General features: G+C 47.5%; 1 protein-coding gene across 1 annotated transcript in view; it reads right to left on the reverse strand.

Annotated features, from left to right (window-relative positions):
* Nucleotides 1-20,860, reverse strand: part of LOC135001480 (hydroperoxide isomerase ALOXE3-like) — a 225,206-nt gene that overhangs the window by 5,583 nt on the left and 198,763 nt on the right. Inside the window, exon 14 of the mRNA XM_063951585.1 lies at nt 1,200-1,364. Coding sequence (XP_063807655.1) covers nt 1,200-1,364 — 165 coding nt within the window. The remainder of the gene's footprint in view (nt 1-1,199; nt 1,365-20,860) is intronic.

A 20,860-nucleotide genomic window follows, 5' to 3' on the forward strand; every position in this document is an offset into this window, starting at 1 on the left:
AAGGGGGTACATCTCATTGTGTGGGGATTTGGACGTGCTCCCTGCACTGGTTCTCTTAAGGGGGTACATCTCATTGTGTGGGGATTTGGACGTGCTCCCTGCACTGGTTCTCTTAAGGGGGTACATCCGGGTCATACATGCAAAAGCAGATACTAGATCTTTCTTTCACTCAGTATAATATTATTCTCTATAGACTCTCACCCACTCATTCACTGTTCACAGCAACACACGAGTGGGCAGTAGAAGTGGATTAGGGACCCACTCAGTCCATTTTATACTCAAACTTTCTTGATTATGCTTACCGATCTAGTGGTATTACCTTAAGGATACATACTGTAAACTACTATATCATATTAATCTGTGCCTAATTGGGAACCTTAATTGATAAACCCATCATTGCTATTTAGCTTATATGATAAGATATTCCCAAATAATCCAATATTCTTGCCTTTTAAACAGCACATTGTCTAATTGTCTGTCTAACTATATGTTTAATGTACAAAAAATTCTTTATGACCAATAAACACAGTCATATACAGTACTGTACGAAGTGATTAACATCCACTATTGAAAATCACCCACAACACTAGCTGTTACATCATTAGAATTGTTTGCAATCTTTGTATACAGTATGTATATATATATATATATATATATATATATATTATTTTTTTTCTGCATTTCTATATATTTTTTCTGTATTCTTTGGAAATTCTTCATACTGTATGTTTTACAAGAATCTGCCTTTTGATTAATTGTCTTAATGTGTGCACATTTGTTTTTTATTGTTTGCCTTTGTACATGTATATTATTGTGATATATGTGATGCCTGCTTAAGAAGTACAGTTGCTCTGTTTGGTGGATGTGAAACATCCAGTTTTAATGTATACCAATAAAACTACATTTTAATAAAACTATGATTTAAAAAAGAGTGCCCCAGCAAAAGTCTTCTCTCTCTCTCTCTCTCTCTCTCTCTCTCTCTCTCTCTCTCTCTCTCTATCTCTCTCTCTCTCTCCACATGTTATAATACATGACTCTTAGGTGCACCACCAACAAATAGCTATCTGTACTAAATAACAGTACCTGTCCTATAATCGTTGGTCTCAACCATTTTCCTGTTATTCATGAACCAAGTGGATCAGGTCTGTGCGGAATCCTCCCCTCACTTGCTATTTTCTATGCTGATCCCAGTAACTCACCACATGTGTCGATTCAGCAGTGACCAGCGAAGCTAGGAACGCGGCAGTAATGTTTACATCTGGCAATGCATCCAGGATACTCTGCATTGTGCTGATGCCCTTAGCTGTGGGAGGGGGGCATTTCAAGGATGTGGGATTATTGGGCATCCAGGGGTAGAAGTCAGACTGCAATGGAAGCATGGAAGATATAAAACACGTTCATATGCGGAAGTAGTTTACCCAGGCTGCTTAATTCTCATCCCCATAATTTATTCCTGATACATAGGACATATGCATTAGTAACCAAAGGCCAGCTGTAGTGTGTACATATAAAACATTGTGCTCTTACATCTGGCAATTGTGCACCTGCCTCTTACTCTCTTATTATTATTAGAGATGAGCGGGTTCGGTTTCTCTGAATCCGAACCCGCCAGAACTTCATGTTTTTTTTCACGGGTCCGAGCGACTCGGATCTTCCCGCCTTGCTCGGTTAACCCGAGCGCGCCCGAACGTCATCATGACGCTGTCGGATTCTCGCGAGGCTCGGATTCTATCGCGAGACTCGGATTCTATATAAGGAGCCGCGCGTCGCCGCCATTTTCACACGTGCATTGAGATTGATAGGGAGAGGACGTGGCTGGTGTCCTCTCCGTTTAGAATAGATTAGAGAGACACTTGATTTACTAATTTTGGGGAGCATTAGGAGTACTCAGTACAGTGCAGAGTTTTGCTGATAGTGACCACCAGTTTTATTTATAATCCGTTCTCTGCCTGAAAAAAGCGATACACAGCACACAGTGACTCAGTCACATACCATATCTGTGTGCACTGCTCAGGCTCAGGCCAGTGTGCTGCATCATCTATTATCTATATATAATATTATATATATCTGTCTGACTGCTCAGCTCACACAGCTTATAATTGTGGGGGAGACTGGGGAGCACTACTGCAGTGCCAGTTATAGGTTATAGCAGGAGCCAGGAGTACATAATATATTATATAGTGAGTGACCACCAGACACACAGTGCAGTTTATTTAATATATCCGTTCTCTGCCTGAAAAAAGCGATACACACAGTGACTCAGTCAGTCACATACCATATCTGTGTGCACTGCTCAGGCTCAGGCCAGTGTGCTGCATCATCTATATATATTATATATCTGTCTGACTGCTCAGCTCACACAGCTTATAATTGTGGGGGAGACTGGGGAGCACTACTGCAGTGCCAGTTATAGGTTATAGCAGGAGCCAGGAGTACATAATATTATATTAAAATTAAACAGTGCACACTTTTGCTGCAGGAGTGCCACTGCCAGTGTGACTAGTGACCAGTGACCTGACCACCAGTATATATAATATTAGTAGTATACTATCTCTTTATCAACCAGTCTATATTAGCAGCAGACACAGTACAGTGCGGTAGTTCACGGCTGTGGCTACCTCTGTGTCGGCACTCGGCAGCCCGTCCATAATTGTATATACCACCTAACCGTGGTTTTTTTTTCTTTCTTTATACATACATACTAGTTACGAGTATACTATCTCTTTATCAACCAGTCTATATTAGCAGCAGACACAGTACAGTGCGGTAGTTCACGGCTGTGGCTACCTCTGTGTCGGCACTCGGCAGCCCGTCCATAATTGTATATACCACCTAACCGTGGTTTTTTTTTCTTTCTTTATACATACATACTAGTTACGAGTATACTATCTCTTTATCAACCAGTCTATATATTAGCAGCAGACACAGTACAGTGCGGTAGTTCACGGCTGTGGCTACCTCTGTGTCGGCACTCGGCAGCCCGTCCATAATTGTATATACCACCTAACCGTGGTTTTTTTTTCTTTCTTTATACATACATACTAGTTACGAGTATACTATCTCTTTATCAACCAGTCTATATATTAGCAGCAGACACAGTACAGTGCGGTAGTTCACGGCTGTGGCTACCTCTGTGTCGGCACTCGGCAGCCCGTCCATAATTGTATATACCACCTAACCGTGGTTTTTTTTTCTTTCTTTATACATACATACTAGTTACGAGTATACTATCTCTTTATCAACCAGTCTATATATTAGCAGCAGACACAGTACAGTGCGGTAGTTCACGGCTGTGGCTACCTCTGTGTCGGCACTCGGCAGCCCGTCCATAATTGTATATACCACCTAACCGTGGTTTTTTTTTCTTTCTTTATACATACATACTAGTTACGAGTATACTATCTCTTTATCAACCAGTCTATATATTAGCAGCAGACACAGTACAGTGCGGTAGTTCACGGCTGTGGCTACCTCTGTGTCGGCACTCGGCAGCCCGTCCATAATTGTATATACCACCTAACCGTGGTTTTTTTTTCTTTCTTTATACATACATACTAGTTACGAGTATACTATCTCTTTATCAACCAGTCTATATTAGCAGCAGACACAGTACAGTGCGGTAGTTCACGGCTGTGGCTACCTCTGTGTCGGCACTCGGCAGCCCGTCCATAATTGTATATACCACCTAACCGTGGTTTTTTTTTCTTTCTTTATACATACATACTAGTTACGAGTATACTATCTCTTTATCAACCAGTCTATATATTAGCAGCAGACACAGTACAGTGCGGTAGTTCACGGCTGTGGCTACCTCTGTGTCGGCACTCGGCAGCCCGTCCATAATTGTATATACCACCTAACCGTGTTTTTTTTTTCTTTCTTTATACATACATACTAGTTACGAGTATACTATCTCTTTATCAACCAGTCTATATATTAGCAGCAGACACAGTACAGTGCGGTAGTTCACGGCTGTGGCTACCTCTGTGTCGGCACTCGGCAGCCCGTCCATAATTGTATACTAGTATCCAATCCATCCATCTCCATTGTTTACCTGAGGTGCCTTTTAGTTGTGCCTATTAAAATATGGAGAACAAAAATGTTGAGGTTCCAAAATTAGGGAAAGATCAAGATCCACTTCCACCTCGTGCTGAAGCTGCTGCCACTAGTCATGGCCGAGACGATGAAATGCCAGCAACGTCGTCTGCCAAGGCCGATGCCCAATGTCATAGTACAGAGCATGTCAAATCCAAAACACCAAATATCAGTAAAAAAAGGACTCCAAAACCTAAAATAAAATTGTCGGAGGAGAAGCGTAAACTTGCCAATATGCCATTTACCACACGGAGTGGCAAGGAACGGCTGAGGCCCTGGCCTATGTTCATGGCTAGTGGTTCAGCTTCACATGAGGATGGAAGCACTCAGCCTCTCGCTAGAAAAATGAAAAGACTCAAGCTGGCAAAAGCAGCACAGCAAAGAACTGTGCATTCTTCGAAATCCCAAATCCACAAGGAGAGTCCAATTGTGTCGGTTGCGATGCCTGACCTTCCCAACACTGGACGTGAAGAGCATGCGCCTTCCACCATTTGCACGCCCCCTGCAAGTGCTGGAAGGAGCACCCGCAGTCCAGTTCCTGATAGTCAGATTGAAGATGTCAGTGTTGAAGTACACCAGGATGAGGAGGATATGGGTGTTGCTGGCGCTGGGGAGGAAATTGACCAGGAGGATTCTGATGGTGAGGTGGTTTGTTTAAGTCAGGCACCCGGGGAGACACCTGTTGTCCGTGGGAGGAATATGGCCGTTGACATGCCAGGTGAAAATACCAAAAAAATCAGCTCTTCGGTGTGGAGGTATTTCACCAGAAATGCGGACAACAGGTGTCAAGCCGTGTGTTCCCTTTGTCAAGCTGTAATAAGTAGGGGTAAGGTCGTTAACCACCTCGGAACATCCTCCCTTATACGTCACCTGCAGCGCATTCATAATAAGTCAGTGACAAGTTCAAAAACTTTGGGTGACAGCGGAAGCAGTCCACTGACCAGTAAATCCCTTCCTCTTGTAACCAAGCTCACGCAAACCACCCCACCAACTCCCTCAGTGTCAATTTCCTCCTTCCCCAGGAATGCCAATAGTCCTGCAGGCCATGTCACTGGCAATTCTGACGAGTCCTCTCCTGCCTGGGATTCCTCCGATGCATCCTTGCGTGTAACGCCTACTGCTGCTGGCGCTGCTGTTGTTGCCGCTGGGAGTCGATGGTCATCCCAGAGGGGAAGTCGTAAGCCCACTTGTACTACTTCCAGTAAGCAATTGACTGTTCAACAGTCCTTTGCGAGGAAGATGAAATATCACAGCAGTCATCCTACTGCAAAGCGGATAACTGAGTCCTTGACAACTATGTTGGTGTTAGACGTGCGTCCGGTATCCGCCGTTAGTTCACAGGGAACTAGACAATTTATTGAGGCAGTGTGCCCCCGTTACCAAATACCATCTAGGTTCCACTTCTCTAGGCAGGCGATACCGAGAATGTACACGGACGTCAGAAAAAGACTCACCAGTGTCCTAAAAAATGCAGTTGTACCCAATGTCCACTTAACCACGGACATGTGGACAAGTGGAGCAGGGCAGGGTCAGGACTATATGACTGTGACAGCCCACTGGGTAGATGTATGGACTCCCGCCGCAAGAACAGCAGCGGCGGCACCAGTAGCAGCATCTCGCAAACGCCAACTCTTTCCTAGGCAGGCTACGCTTTGTATCACCGCTTTCCAGAATACGCACACAGCTGAAAACCTCTTACGGCAACTGAGGAAGATCATCGCGGAATGGCTTACCCCAATTGGACTCTCCTGTGGATTTGTGGCATCGGACAACGCCAGCAATATTGTGTGTGCATTAAATATGGGCAAATTCCAGCACGTCCCATGTTTTGCACATACCTTGAATTTGGTGGTGCAGAATTTTTTAAAAAACGACAGGGGCGTGCAAGAGATGCTGTCGGTGGCCAGAAAAATTGCGGGACACTTTCGGCGTACAGGCACCACGTACAGAAGACTGGAGCACCACCAAAAACTACTGAACCTGCCCTGCCATCATCTGAAGCAAGAAGTGGTAACGAGGTGGAATTCAACCCTCTATATGCTTCAGAGGTTGGAGGAGCAGCAAAAGGCCATTCAAGCCTATACAATTGAGCACGATATAGTAGGTGGAATGCACCTGTCTCAAGTGCAGTGGAGAATGATTTCAACGTTGTGCAAGGTTCTGATGCCCTTTGAACTTGCCACACGTGAAGTCAGTTCAGACACTGCCAGCCTGAGTCAGGTCATTCCCCTCATCAGGCTTTTGCAGAAGAAGCTGGAGGCATTGAAGAAGGAGCTAAAAGGGAGCGATTCCGCTAGGCATGTGGGACTTGTGGATGCAGCCCTTAATTCGCTTAACAAGGATTCACGGGTGGTCAATCTGTTGAAATCAGAGCACTACATTTTGGCCACCGTGCTCGATCCTAGATTTAAAGCCTACCTTGGATCTCTCTTTCCGGCAGACACAGGTCTGCTGGGGTTGAAAGACCTGCTGGTGACAAAATTGTCAAGTCAAGCGGAACGCGACCTGTCAACATCTCCTCCTTCACATTCTCCCGCAACTGGGGGTGCGAGGAAAAGGCTCAGAATTCCGAGCCCACCCGCTGGCGGTGATGCAGGGCAGTCTGGAGCGACTGCTGATGCTGACATCTGGTCCGGACTGAAGGACCTGACAACGATTACGGACATGTCGTCTACTGTCACTGCATATGATTCTCTCAACATTGATAGAATGGTGGAGGATTATATGAGTGACCGCATCCAAGTAGGCACGTCACACAGTCCGTACTTATACTGGCAGGAAAAAGAGGCAATTTGGAGGCCCTTGCACAAACTGGCTTTATTCTACCTAAGTTGCCCTCCCACAAGTGTGTACTCCGAAAGAGTGTTTAGTGCCGCCGCTCACCTTGTCAGCAATCGGCGTACGAGGTTACATCCAGAAAATGTGGAGAAGATGATGTTCATTAAAATGAATTATAATCAATTCCTCCGCGGAGACATTGACCAGCAGCAATTGCCTCCACAAAGTACACAGGGAGCTGAGATGGTGGATTCCAGTGGGGACGAATTGATAATCTGTGAGGAGGGGGATGTACACGGTGATATATCGGAGGGTGAAGATGAGGTGGACATCTTGCCTCTGTAGAGCCAGTTTGTGCAAGGAGAGATTAATTGCTTCTTTTTTGGGGGGGGTCCAAACCAACCCGTCATATCAGTCACAGTCGTGTGGCAGACCCTGTCACTGAAATGATGGGTTGGTTAAAGTGTGCATGTCCTGTTTTGTTTATACAACATAAGGGTGGGTGGGAGGGCCCAAGGACAATTCCATCTTGCACCTCTTTTTTCTTTTCTTTTTCTTTGCATCATGTGCTGATTGGGGAGGGTTTTTTGGAAGGGACATCCTGCGTGACACTGCAGTGCCACTCCTAGATGGGCCCGGTGTTTGTGTCGGCCACTAGGGTCGCTAATCTTACTCACACAGTCAGCTACCTCATTGCGCCTCTTTTTTTCTTTGCGTCATGTGCTGTTTGGGGAGGGTTTTTTGGAAGGGACATCCTGCGTGACACTGCAGTGCCACTCCTAGATGGGCCCGGTGTTTGTGTCGGCCACTAGGGTCGCTAATCTTACTCACACAGCTACCTCATTGCGCCTCTTTTTTTCTTTGCGTCATGTGCTGTTTGGGGAGGGTTTTTTGGAAGGGACATCCTGCGTGACACTGCAGTGCCACTCCTAGATGGGCCCGGTGTTTGTGTCGGCCACTAGGGTCGCTTATCTTACTCACACAGCGACCTCGGTGCAAATTTTAGGACTAAAAATAATATTGTGAGGTGTGAGGTATTCAGAATAGACTGAAAATGAGTGTAAATTATGGTTTTTGAGGTTAATAATACTTTGGGATCAAAATGACCCCCAAATTCTATGATTTAAGCTGTTTTTTAGTGTTTTTTGAAAAAAACACCCGAATCCAAAACACACCCGAATCAGACAAAAAAAATTCGGTGAGGTTTTGCCAAAACGCGTTCGAACCCAAAACACGGCCGCGGAACCGAACCCAAAACCAAAACACAAAACCCGAAAAATTTCAGGCGCTCATCTCTAATTATTATACCCATTCGTAAAGCGCAATAGAATATGCTAAAATAAATGTTAAATAAATAATAAATGCTTGGGACCTCAATGGGTCTTCCTCGGCATACAGCTCAGTTTACAGAATGTATTTTAATACATTAATCTGACGCAACATGCGTCAGATTAATGTATAATCCTATTTCTATATTTATAGTGCATAAAGTTTGCCAAAAGATTCCCAGGAGTGCGGGGAAAAAAAGACGTGGTTGTTCAGTACATACAGGTGTGTCCTCATACATCTTGCCGCCATCCTGCACGCAGTGGGAGATGCCTGGTGTGAATGACCTGACAGGTCCCGAGAAACTCTGTTAGCGTTGGGCGTCTCTTATTGCCGAAATGCATCTTATTCACATCACTATGCGAAAAGGACTCTGCGGAATGCCTATACTTTGTGTGCGACTGCAGCTGTATCTGCATTTGAAATGCTATGTTACAGGGTTTATTAGGAGAACACTGTAATGTACCATTTCGTAAAACACAGAATATAGACATGCCACATATCATTTTAATCAGCAAAAGCAGCTTGCACGTCCTATTTGCACCATGTTGCAAATATCATGCATTTAAATGGAAAAAGTCACACAAAAAGACACTCAGGGGGTAATTCAGAGATGATCGCAGCAGCAAATTTGTTATCAGCTGGGCAAAACCATGTGCACTCCGGGGGGAGGGGGGATATAACATGTGCAGAGAGAGTTACATTTGGGTGGGTTATTTTGTTTCTGTGCAGGGTGAATACTAGCTGCTTTATTTTTACACTGCAATTCAGATTTCAGTTTGAACACACCCCACCCAAATCTAACTATCTCTGCACATGTTATATCTGCCCCACCGGCAGTGCACATGGTTTTGCCCAACTGCTAACAAATTTGCTGGGTCTGAATTAGAGATGAGCAGGTTCAGTTCCCTGAGAACCGAACCCTACCGGACTTCACTACCCGAGCTCGGCTCTGGTTTTTCACACCTGACTCGGAAACCAGAACGAGGCTAAACGTCATCATCCTGCTGTCGGGTTCTTGCGGGTTCTGGATTCCATATAAGGAGCTGTGCATCGCCGCCATTTTCACTCCGGCATTGGAGAGTGTAGCGAGAGGACGTGTCTCCGTCCTCAGTGTCTGTGCGGGAGGGAAAGTGGGGTGGCGATTCCAGTGCTGTCTTGTGCTGCTCAGTCCAGTCTAGTGTCTTATGCTGCATCAGTCCAGTCACAGTGGTGGTGTCCTCTGCTGCCATATGTCCAGTGTAGCTGTATAAGTCCAGTCCAGTGGTGCTGTGTTGTGCTGCATCAGTCCAGTGGTGATGTCTTGTGCTGCATCAGTCCAGTCACAGTGGTGGTGTCCTCTGCTGCCATATGTCCAGTGCTGCTGTATATGTCCAGTCCATTGCACCCCGTAACACACCGACCTATCCCCGCACACTTGTTATTCCTGTGGCCAGCAGAGCCAGAGGTTAGGGGAGCTGTGCGCGACATCCGGGACCTGGCCATGCTGGCCACATTCATGCAGAACAGCTGCGACCGCGCCGTGTGGAACCACCCACTGTGGCGGCGGCAGCAGCACACCTCCCTGTGCGCCGCGGAGGAGTTACCGTCACCATGTCTGACTACCCCGCAGCCAAGCCCCAGACCAGGAATCGCATGGATGGATGCCGACTCCTTACCAAGGGCCCGACAGGTGAGGGGCGTGGAGATGACAGGAGGCGAGTGGCTGGTGATGAGAGCGCGGCCGGTGTGCTGTGCTGGGGACAGCCAGGGCACAGATGGAGGAGGAGGGCTGGGTGGACGGGACTCTTGTGTGTGCTGTGTATCACTAGTGTCTGTTAGTAGTGTGTGCTGTGTATCACTAGTGTCTGTTAGTAGTGTGTGCTGTGTATCACTAGTGTCTGTTAGTAGTGTGTGTGTATCAGGGACGTGCAGTGAGCTGTATGTATGTATCTATGTATGTAGTGTGTATCACTAGTGTGTGTGTGTGTGTGTGTGTGTGTGTGTGTGTGTGTGTGTGTGTGTGTGTTAGTAGTGCATGTATGGTGTATCACTAGGGCCTAGTGAACTGGAAGGGGGAGGAGTCCGGAATAACTTTAAAACCGCCCCCCCTATAGGAAAAGTCTAGATCCGCCCCTGTTGCAGTGGTGCTGTGTTGTCCTGCATCAGTCCAGTGGTTGTGTCCCTGTGCTGCCGTATATGTCCAGTGGTACTGCCGTATATGTCCAGTGGTACTGCCGTATATGTGCAGCAGTACTGCCATATAAATCAAGTGATACTACCGTATATGTCCAGTGGTACTGCCATATAAATCCAGTGGTACTGGCGTATAAATCCAGTCCAGTGATACTGCCGTATATGTCCAGTTATCCTGCCGTATATGTCCAGTGGTTCTGCCGTATATGTCCAGTGGTACTGCCGTATAAATCCAGTCCAGTGATACTGCTGCATAAATTCAGTGGTAGTGCCATATAATTCCAGTGATACTGCCGTATATGTCCAGTGGTACTGCCATATAATTCCAGTGATACTGCCATATATGTCCAGTGGTACTGCCGTATAAATCTAGTGGTACTGGCGTATAAATCCAGTCCAGTGATACTGCTGTATATGTCCAGTGATACTGCCGTATATGTCCAGCGGTACTGCCATATAAATCCAGAGATACTGCCATATATGTCCAGTGGAACTGCCGTATAATTCCAGTGATACTGCCGTATATGTCCAGTGGTACTGCCGTATTAATCAAGTGGTACTGGCATATAAATTCAGTACAGTGATACTGCCATATGTGTCCAGTGGTACTGCCATATATGTCCAGTGGTACTGCCGTTTAAATCCAGTCTGGTGATCAGTGATCGCGCTGAGCCAAAAAAAAAGTGGGTCCCAGGGACCCCTCGCTTTTAAAAATTGGGGTCCTACCGGTCTTTTTCTGGGTCCCATTGGAATGAAGGTTCGTATTAATCTTAATCTTGTTTGGACACTACAAAAGTGTTGCAAGATGGGGGGGATGGGGTGACAATGCTGCGTAGCATGCAGGACCCCCTGCACCAGAGGTGCAATTAGACATTTTGATGCCCTTAGGCAGAAAGTGAATTGGTGTGCCACCTTCCAGAACGGAAAGTATAGGCGGTGCGCGCCGAAGGCGCGCTGCAAAATTTTAGGGGTGTGGCTTTATGGGGACGGGGCGTGACCACATAGTAATGCCGCTTATACACTTTGCACCAGGTAGAACCTCCTATGCACAATGCGCCAGATACAGCACATTATACACTTTGCTCCAGGCACAGCACATTATTATACACATTGCGCCAGGCAGAACACGTCATTATACACATTGCGCCAGGCAGAACACGTCATTATACACATTGCGCCAGGCAGAACACATCATTATACACATTGCGCCAGGCAGAGCACGTCATTATACACATTGCGCCAGGCAGAGCACGTCATTATACACATTGCGCCAGGCAGAGCACGTCATTATACACATTGCGCCAGGCAGAGCACGTCATTATACACATTGCGCCAGGCAGAGCACGTCATTATACACATTGCGCCAGGCAGAGCACGTCATTATACACATTGCGCCAGGCAGAGCACGATACAAGATTTTATAAGATACAAACATGGGCATGGGGCAACATGAACACATATATTGAGGACTGGATGGGCATGGTGATATGCATAATAATGGGGGGGGGCATATAAAAAAACACTGGGGCTTAGGGGAGGAGGCCATGGTGACACACACACTGGGGCCTGGGGATGACATGATTTCACAAATACACTGGCATTAAGGGGGGGGGGGGGCATGGTGTCGCACACGTATACAGAGTCTTGATGGGGACATGGTGACACACATTGGGGGGAGGAGTTCACACACACATACAGGGTCCTGGGTGACAAACGCACAGACACACACACACACACACACTGGGTCTTGGTGGGGAGGACATGGTGACACATACTGGGGACTTTGGAGGGACACATACTGGGTTACTAGGGCCTGTGGCACACACACTTGGGCAGGGGGGATAACACATACTTAGCTGGGATTAGGGAAGTCGGCTATACAGTGATTTACAAAGCTGGGGCAGAGCTGCATTGCAGAGCCTGTAACTCACTGCTGAAGGAGCTCATAATAGGGAGCGCAGCATGTGTAGAGGAGGAGCTGCGTTCCCTATGGAAATGACCAGGAGGACCATAGTGCCGTTGCTTCTATTGCCCCTTCCCCCATATTTTCCTGTTGTTTCACAGCTGCCTTTAGGTAAAAGGGGAGGGAGGGCGGGGCATGGGCAATCCATCACTGCAGGAGCCCACCTCCATTCCCCATTTGCCCTTGCAGCTTCCGCACCACCCATACCACTCCCGCACATACAGGCACTCAGCACCGATCACGAGCTGATTGGGCGGCGGCCCGCATCATGTCCCTCCCCTGCAGCCTACAGGCAGGAAACTACAGCGGTGATATTTGGAGACTGAGGAGGCGGAGCAGGCACCCAGCAGTTGTCACAGTACATTCGCTGCACTGACGGTCTGCCAGGGCCTGCAATAATGCTTTAAACTGGCCTGTCAGTGGCCCGTGTACGGGCCCGAGGGGGGGGCATCCTGCCTATCAATCGGCGGCAGTGCGCTCTCTCCATGTCCCCAACTGTGAGGTGTCATCAGCGGGAAGATGCAGCTGAGAGGGGGGGGGGAAGCTCCCGGCAGCGCAGCACCAATTGTAAGGGGACGAGGAGGCGGCACCAACCATGCTACACCCACCCCGTCTATCAATGACGGGGGGCGGGGAGCTCACGGCAGCGCAGCACCAATTGGAAGGGGAAGCTGCAGGAGGATTACTACACTTGGCTTGTCGCGGTGTGCAGCGGTAATCACAGCGCGTCCTGTGGGACCCGCTGATTTTTTAAAACTGGGTCCCTTACTGCTTATAGCGCGTAAAATACGCGCTATAGCGAGTATTTGCGATCACTGGTGATACTGCCATTTAACTCTAGTGGTACTGCCATATAATTCCAGTGATACTGCCGTATAATTCCAGTGGTACTGCCATATAATTCCAGTGATACTGCCGTATATGTCCAGTGGTACTGCCATATAAATCCAGTGGTACTGCTGTTACAAATCCACTTCAGTGGTACTGCCATATAATTCAAGTGACACTGCCGTATATGTCCCCAGTGGTACTGCCATATAATTCCAGTGATACTGCCGTATAATTCCAGTGGTACTGGCATATAAATACAGTGATACTGCCGTATATGTCCAGCGGTACTGCCGTATAAATACAGTGATACTGCCGTATATATGTTCAGTGGTACTGCCATAAAATTCCAGTGATACTGCCGTATATGTCCAGTGGTACTACCATATAAATCCAGTGGTACTGGCGTATAAATTCAGTCCAGTGATAGTGTCCTATAAGTCCAGTGGTACTGCCATATAATTCCAGTGATACTGCCGTATATGTCCAGTGGTACAGTCATATAATTCCAGTGATACTGCCGTATAAATCCAGTGATACTGCCATATATGTCCAATGGTACTGCCATATAATTCCAGTGATACTGCCGTATATGTCCAGTGGTACTACCATATAAATCCAGTGGTACTGGCGTATTAATCCAATCCAGTGATACTGCCATATAAATCCAGTGGTACTGCCATATAATCCCAGTGATACTGCAGTATATGTCCAATGGTACTGCCCTTTAAATCCAGTCCAGTGGTACTGCCATATAACTTCAGTGGTGCTGTCCAGTGCTGTATATTATTTACTCCAAATAAAGTGGTTATTGATATTTAATCCAAATTATTTTTATATGGTTTGCCCTGTGTGGTGTAGAGGTATGCTCTCCTTTGCTGCATTTTGTTATATAACTCCAGAAAAAATAGGATTTTAATACCTACCGGTAAATCTTTTTCTCTTAGTCCGTAGAGGATGTTGGGGATGCTACAAGAACCATGGGGTATAGACAGGATCCGCAGGAGACATGGGCACACTATAAGACTTTGAATGGGTGTGAACTGGCTCCTCCCTCTATGCCACTCCTCCAGACTCCAGTTATAGGAACTGTGCCCAGGGAGATGGACATTTAGAGGAAAAGGATTTATTTAATTATTCTAAATTAGGGTGAGATACATACCAGCTCACACCACAAACACGCCGTACAACATGGCATTCAACAACAACGCATGCAACGGCATGACCAACAACAGTCACAGACTGACTGAACTCAACACACATGAGCGTAACCATAACCAAACTGCAGACACAGTCCTCACTGGGACGGGCGCCCAGCATCCTCTACGGACTAAGAGAAAAGGATTTACCGATAGGTATTAAAACCCTATTTTCTCATACGTCCTAGAGGATGCTGGGGATGCTTCAAGAACCATGGGGTTTATACCAAAGCTCTAGAACAGGCGGGAGAGTGTGGATGACTCTGCAGCACCGACTGACCAAACAAGAGGTCCTCCTCAGCCAGGGTATCAAACTTGTAAAACTTCGCAAAGGTGTTCGAACCCGACCAAGTAGCAGCGCGGCAAAGTTGTAATACCGAGACTCCCCGGGCAGCCGCCCAGGAGGAACCCCCCTTTCTTGTAGAATGGGCTTTTACCGATTTTGGCAACGGCAATCCAGCCGTAGAATGAGCCTGCTGAATCATATTACAAATCCAGCGCGCAATAGTCTGCTTAGAAGCAGGAGCCCCAATCTTGTTGGGAGCCCACAGGACAAACAGAGCCTCTGTTTTCCTAATCTGCGCCGTTCTGGCGACATAGATCTTCAAAGCTCTGACCACATCGAGAGACTTTGATTCCACCAAGGCGTCAGTGGCCACTGGCACCACAATTGGCTGGTTAACATGAAATGATGAAGCCACCTTTGGCAGAAATTGTTGACGAGTTCTCAAGTCCGCTCTATCAGCATGGAAAACCAAATAGGGGCTTTTGTGAGACAAAGCCGCCAACTCAGACACTCGCCTTGCAGACGCTAAGGCCAACAACATGACCACTTTCCAAGTAAGGAATTTTAACTCAACCTTGCGCAAAGGTTCAAACCAATGTGATTGCAAGAATTGCAACACCACATTAAGGTCCCATGGTGCCACTGGGGGCACAAAGGGAGGTTGGATGTGCAGCACGCCTTTTACGAAGGTCTGAACTTCTGGAAGGGAGGCCAATTCTTTTTGAAAAAATATAGACAAGGCCGAAATCTGTACTTTAATAGAGCCTAACTTTAGGCCCGCATCCACACCTGCTTGTAGGAAATGGAGCAAACGCCCCAGGTGAAATTCTTTCGTAGGAGCCTTCTTGGATTCACACCAAGATACATATTTTCTCCAAATACGGTGGTAATGCTTAGCTGTTACTTCTTTTCTAGCCTGAAGAAGTGTAGGAATGACTTCACTGGGAATGCCCTTTCGGGCTAGGATTTTGCGTTCAACCGCCACGCCGTCAAACGCAGCCGCGGTAAGTCCTGATACACGCACGGCCCCTGTTGTAACAGGTCCTCCCGAAGAGGAAGAGGCCAGGGATCTTCCACGAGAAACTCCTGAAGATCTGGATACCAGGCCCTTTTTGGCCAATCCGGAACAATGAGGATCGCCTGAACCCTTGTAAATCCTTATAATTTTTATCACCTTTGGAATGAGTGGAAGTGGAGGGAACACATAGACCGACTGAAACACCCATGGTGTCACTAGGGCGTCCACCGCTATCGCTTGAGGGTCCCTTGACCTGGAACAATATCTCTGAAGTTTCTTGTTGAGGCGGGATGCCATCATGTCCACTTAAGGAACTCCCCAACGACTTATCACTTCTGCAAAGATCTCTCGATGAAGACCCCACTCCCCTGGGTGGAGATCGTGTCTGCTGAGGAAGTCTGCTTCCCAGTTGTCCACTCCTGGAATAAAGACCGCTGACAGGGCGCTGGCATGTTTTTCCACCCAGCGAAGAATCTTCGTGGTCTCGGCCATTGCTGCTCTGCTCTTTGTTCTGCCCTGGCGGTTTATGTACGCCACTGCTGTCACGTTGTCTGACTGAATCAAGACCGGCAGACCTCGAAGAAGATGTTCTGCTTGCAGTATGCCGTTGTAGACGGCTCTTAATTCCTGAATGTTTATGTGTAGACAAGCTTCCTGGCTCGACCACTTTCCCTGAAAGTTTCTTCCCTGTGTGACTGCTCCCCAGCCTCGGAGGCTTGCATCTGTGGTCACCAGGATCCAATCCTGAATCCCGAACCTGCGTCCCTCCAGAAGGTGAGAACTGTGCAGCCACCACAGAAGGGAAATCCTGGTCCTGGGAGATAGAGTTATTTTCTGGCGCATGTCCAGGTGAGACCCGGACCACTGGTCCAACAGGTTCCATTGAAACATCCTGGCATGGAACCTGCCATACGGAATGGCCTCGTATTCCGCCACCATCTTCCCCAGCAACCGAGTGCAGTGAAGAACTGATACCTTTGCCGGTTTCAGAATCTGTTTTACCATGTTCTGTATTTCCAGAGCTTTTTCCACTGGAAGAAAAACTCTCTGCAATTCTGTAACCAGAATCATACCCAGGAACGACAGCCGTGTCGTTGGATCCAACTGTGATTTTGGCAAATTTAGGAGCCAGCCGTGTTGTTGCAGAATCGTCAGTGAAAGGGCAACATTCTTCAACAATTGTTCCTTGGACCTCGCCTTTATGAGGAGATCGTCCAAGTATGGGATAATTGTGATTCCCTGCTTGTGCAGGAGAACCATCATTTCCGCCATTACTTTGGTGAAAATCCTCTGAGCCGTGGACAGCCCAAACGGCAACGTCTGAAACTGGTAATGACAATCCTGCACAGCAAATCTCAGGTAAGCCTGATGTGGAGGATATATGGGGACATGTAAGTAGGCATCTTTTATGTCGACCGACACCATAAAATCCCCCTCCTCCAGACTGGAGATCACTGCTCGTAGAGATTCCATCTTGAACTTGAATTTTTTGAGAAAGAAATTGAGGGATTTTAGGTTTAGAATCGGTCTGACTGAGCCATCCGGCTTCGGGACCACAAACAGGCTCGAATAAAAGCCTTACCCCTGTTGAGTCGGGGGTACCGTGACAATCACTTGATTTTGACACAACTTTAGTATCGCAGCGCTTACTATCTCCCTTTCTGGAAGAGAAGCTGGCAAGGCCGATTTGAAAAATCGGTGAGGGGGCACGTCTTGAAACTCTAACTTGTACCATTGGGTTACTATTTCCAATATCCAAGGATCCGTGTCCGAGTGCACCCAGACCTGACTGAAGAGTCGGAGACGTGCCCCCACCGGTGCGGACTCCCGCAGAGGAGCCCCAGCGTCATGCGGTGGATTTGGTAGAAGCCGGAGAGGACTTCTGCTCTTGGGAACTTGCCACAGCCTGTGACCTTTTTCCCCTTCCTCTTCCTCTCGTAGCAAGGAAGGATGACCCTCGTCCTTTTTTGAATTTATTGGGCCGAAAGGACTGCATCTGATAGTGGGGCGTTTTCTTCTGTTGCGCCGGAACATAAGGTAAAAATGACGACTTACCCGCGGTAGCTGTAGACACCAGGTCAGTGAGGCCGTCGCCAAACAAGACCCTACCGTTAAACGGTAGAGACTCCATCGCTTTCTTAGAGTCAGCGTCAGCATTCCATTGATGAATCCACAACGCTCTCCTTGCTGAGACTGCCATGGCATTGGCCCTTGATCCCAAAAGGCCAATATCCCTCACAGATTCTTTTAAATATGCTGCAGCATCTCTGATGTGACCCAGAGTCAAAAGCACACTATCCCTGTCTAGGGTATCTACCTCAGATGATAAGTTATCCGCCCACCTTTCAATAGCGCTACTCACCCATGCCGCAGCAACGGCAGGCCTGAGTAGCGCCCCCGTAGTGACATATATGGATTTAGTGTATTTTCCTGCTTACGATCCGCAGGATCTTTTAGGGCTGCCGTGTCAGGGGACGGGAGCGCCACCTTTTTGGAAAGACGTGCTAAAGCTTTGTCTACCGTGGGGATTGACTCCCACCTTTCGCTGTCCCCAGCAGGGAACGGATATGCCACTGGAATTCTTTTGGGAACATGTATCCTTTTGTCAGGATTTTCCCACGCTTTTTCAAAAAGTGCGTTCAGCTCATGAGAGGGAGGAAACGTTACCTCAGGTTTCTTTCCTTTATACATACAGACCCTAGTATCAGGAACAGCAGTTTTGCACCCTGTCACTTGCACAGCAGTGTGGAGGTCAGGGCCAGCGTCTCTGCAGCCTTCTGTGAAGAGAAAAATGGCGGCGCTGGTCAGAGCTGTGCGGGCTAAGCCCCGCCCACTACATGGCGCGCTTCAGTCCCGCTCAAAAAATCTTTATACTGGCGGGGGTCCCTTAACTAGTGCCTGGGCACTGTTATGTACTATGCCAGTGCTGTTTGAGGTCCCCCATGCTGCCCAGGGCGCCCCCCCTGCGCCCTGCACCCTGCAGTGCCGTGATCTGTGTGGGAGCATGGCGCATAGCACGGCCGCTGCGCGGTGCCTCAAACGCCGGCTTCTGCCGTCACTGAAGTCTTCTGATCTTCTCATACTCACCCGGCTTCTGTCTTCTGGCTCTGTGAGGGGGGTGACAGCGCAGCTCCGGGAACAAGCAGCTAGGCGTACCAAGTGATCGAACCCTCTGGAGCTAATGGTGTCCAGTAGCCTAAGAAGCAGAGCCCTTGAACTTAGAAAAAGTAGGTCTGCTTCTCTCCCCTCAGTCCCACGATGCAGGGAGCCTGTTGCCAGCAGGTCTCCCTGAAAATAACAAACCTAATAAAAGTATTTTTCTGAGAAACTCTGGAGAGCTCCTCAGTGTGCATCCAGTCTCACTGGGCACAGAATCTAACTGGAGTCTGGAGGAGGGGCATAGAGGGAGGAGCCAGTTCACACCCATTCAAAGTCTTATAGTGTGCCCATTTCTCCTGTGGATCCCGTCTATACCCCATGGTTCTTGAAGCATCCCCAGCATCCTCTAGGACGTATGAGAAATAATGGAGAACAAAAATTTGGAGGATAAAATAGGGAAAGATCAAGAACCACTTCCTCCCACTGCTGCTGCTGCCACTGCTGTTGTTGCTGCTGGGAGTCAATCTTCATCCCAGAGGGGAAGTCAGAAGACCACTTGTACTACTTCAACTTAGCAAATGACTGTCCAACAGTCCTTTGTGAGGAAGATGACACAAGTCATCCTGTTGCAAAGCGGATAACTGAGGCCTTGACAGCTATGTTGGTGTTAGACGTGCATTCGGTATCCACCATTAGTGCAGTGGGACTGCAGTGCCAACCCTAAATGGGCCAGGTGTTTTTGCCGCACACTTGTGTCGCTTAGCTTAACCATACAGCTACCTCATTCCACCTCTTTTACTTCTTTGCATGTTGTCCTGTTTGAGGACTATTTTTTTTTTAAGTGGCATCCTGTCTGCCACTGCAGTGCCAATCCTAGATGGGCCAGGTGTTTGTGCCGCACACTTGTGTCGCTTAGCTTAGTCATACAGCCACCTTGATGCAACCTTTTGGCCTAAAACAATATTGTGAGGTGTGAGGTATTCAGAATAGACTGGAAATGAGTGGAAATTAATGTTATTGAGGTTAATACCGTAGGATCAAAATTACCACAAAATTCTGTAATTTTAGCTGTTTTTATGTTTTTTTCAAAAATAAATCCAGATCCAAAAGCAAAATCAAAACACGAAAGGGTGGTTTTGGCAAAACCAATCCAGATCCAAAACACGAGCATACAGGCCCGCCATCAGGGAGGTGCTGCGGGCACAGATGTCCTGGGCCCCGACTCTCTAACAGAGAGGAGAGGGCCCGGGCCGCTCATGCCACCATCCGCCCGCCGCAATGCTCCGCCCACTTTTTATTACCGCGTTCTGGCACTGTCAAAGGAGTGGGAGAGGACGCTGCAAGCTTCTATTGTAAACGTCCCTCCAAAAATGGTTGCCGCCTCAGAGGAGACAGTTATTAAAGATACTAGAGGAGGCTCCTCCAGTATTTTTAATAACTGTCTCCCCTGAGGCGGCGGCCATTTTGGCAAAGACTTTTCAATAGAAGCTTGCAGTGTACTCTCCCCTCTCCGGTGACAGTACCAGATCTCTGTCATGAAAAGGGGGAGGAGCTAAATGAAACGGAGGAGGCGGAGCCCACACGAGACCAGGCTGCTACAGCTCAGGCCAGCGTGTGATAGGTAAGTTGAGGGAGAGTGAGTGCGAGAGAGAAAGTGAGTGTGTGTTAGAGTGAGTGTGTGTGTGTGTGTGTGTGTGTGTGTGTGTGTGTGTGTGTGTGTGTGTGTATTTAGTATATTTATTTTGTATGTTTTTTCTTATATACACATATATATATATATATATATATATATATATATATATATCATTTTTTTGTTATAATTTTTTTTTTTTTTGGGGGGGGGGGCTGCCTATTTTGCGAGTCCCGGGCCCCAGAATGTCTGGTGGCAGCCCTGCGAGCATGGAACCAAAACCAAAACACAAGACACAAAAGGTGCCCGCCGCACATCTCTAGTCTGAATTACCCCCTAAGTGCTACCAAGGGACACAACGGCATAGCGTGACTAGAAGGGCTGTATAATGTGCAGAGAGGCTAGATGTAAGTGGACATGTCTGTAAGACCAGTAACCTTCAGTTTCTCAATGAAGATTCTTA

Source organism: Pseudophryne corroboree, chromosome 2 (assembly GCF_028390025.1).
Source record: "Pseudophryne corroboree isolate aPseCor3 chromosome 2, aPseCor3.hap2, whole genome shotgun sequence".
Classification (NCBI taxonomy): domain Eukaryota; kingdom Metazoa; phylum Chordata; class Amphibia; order Anura; family Myobatrachidae; genus Pseudophryne; species Pseudophryne corroboree.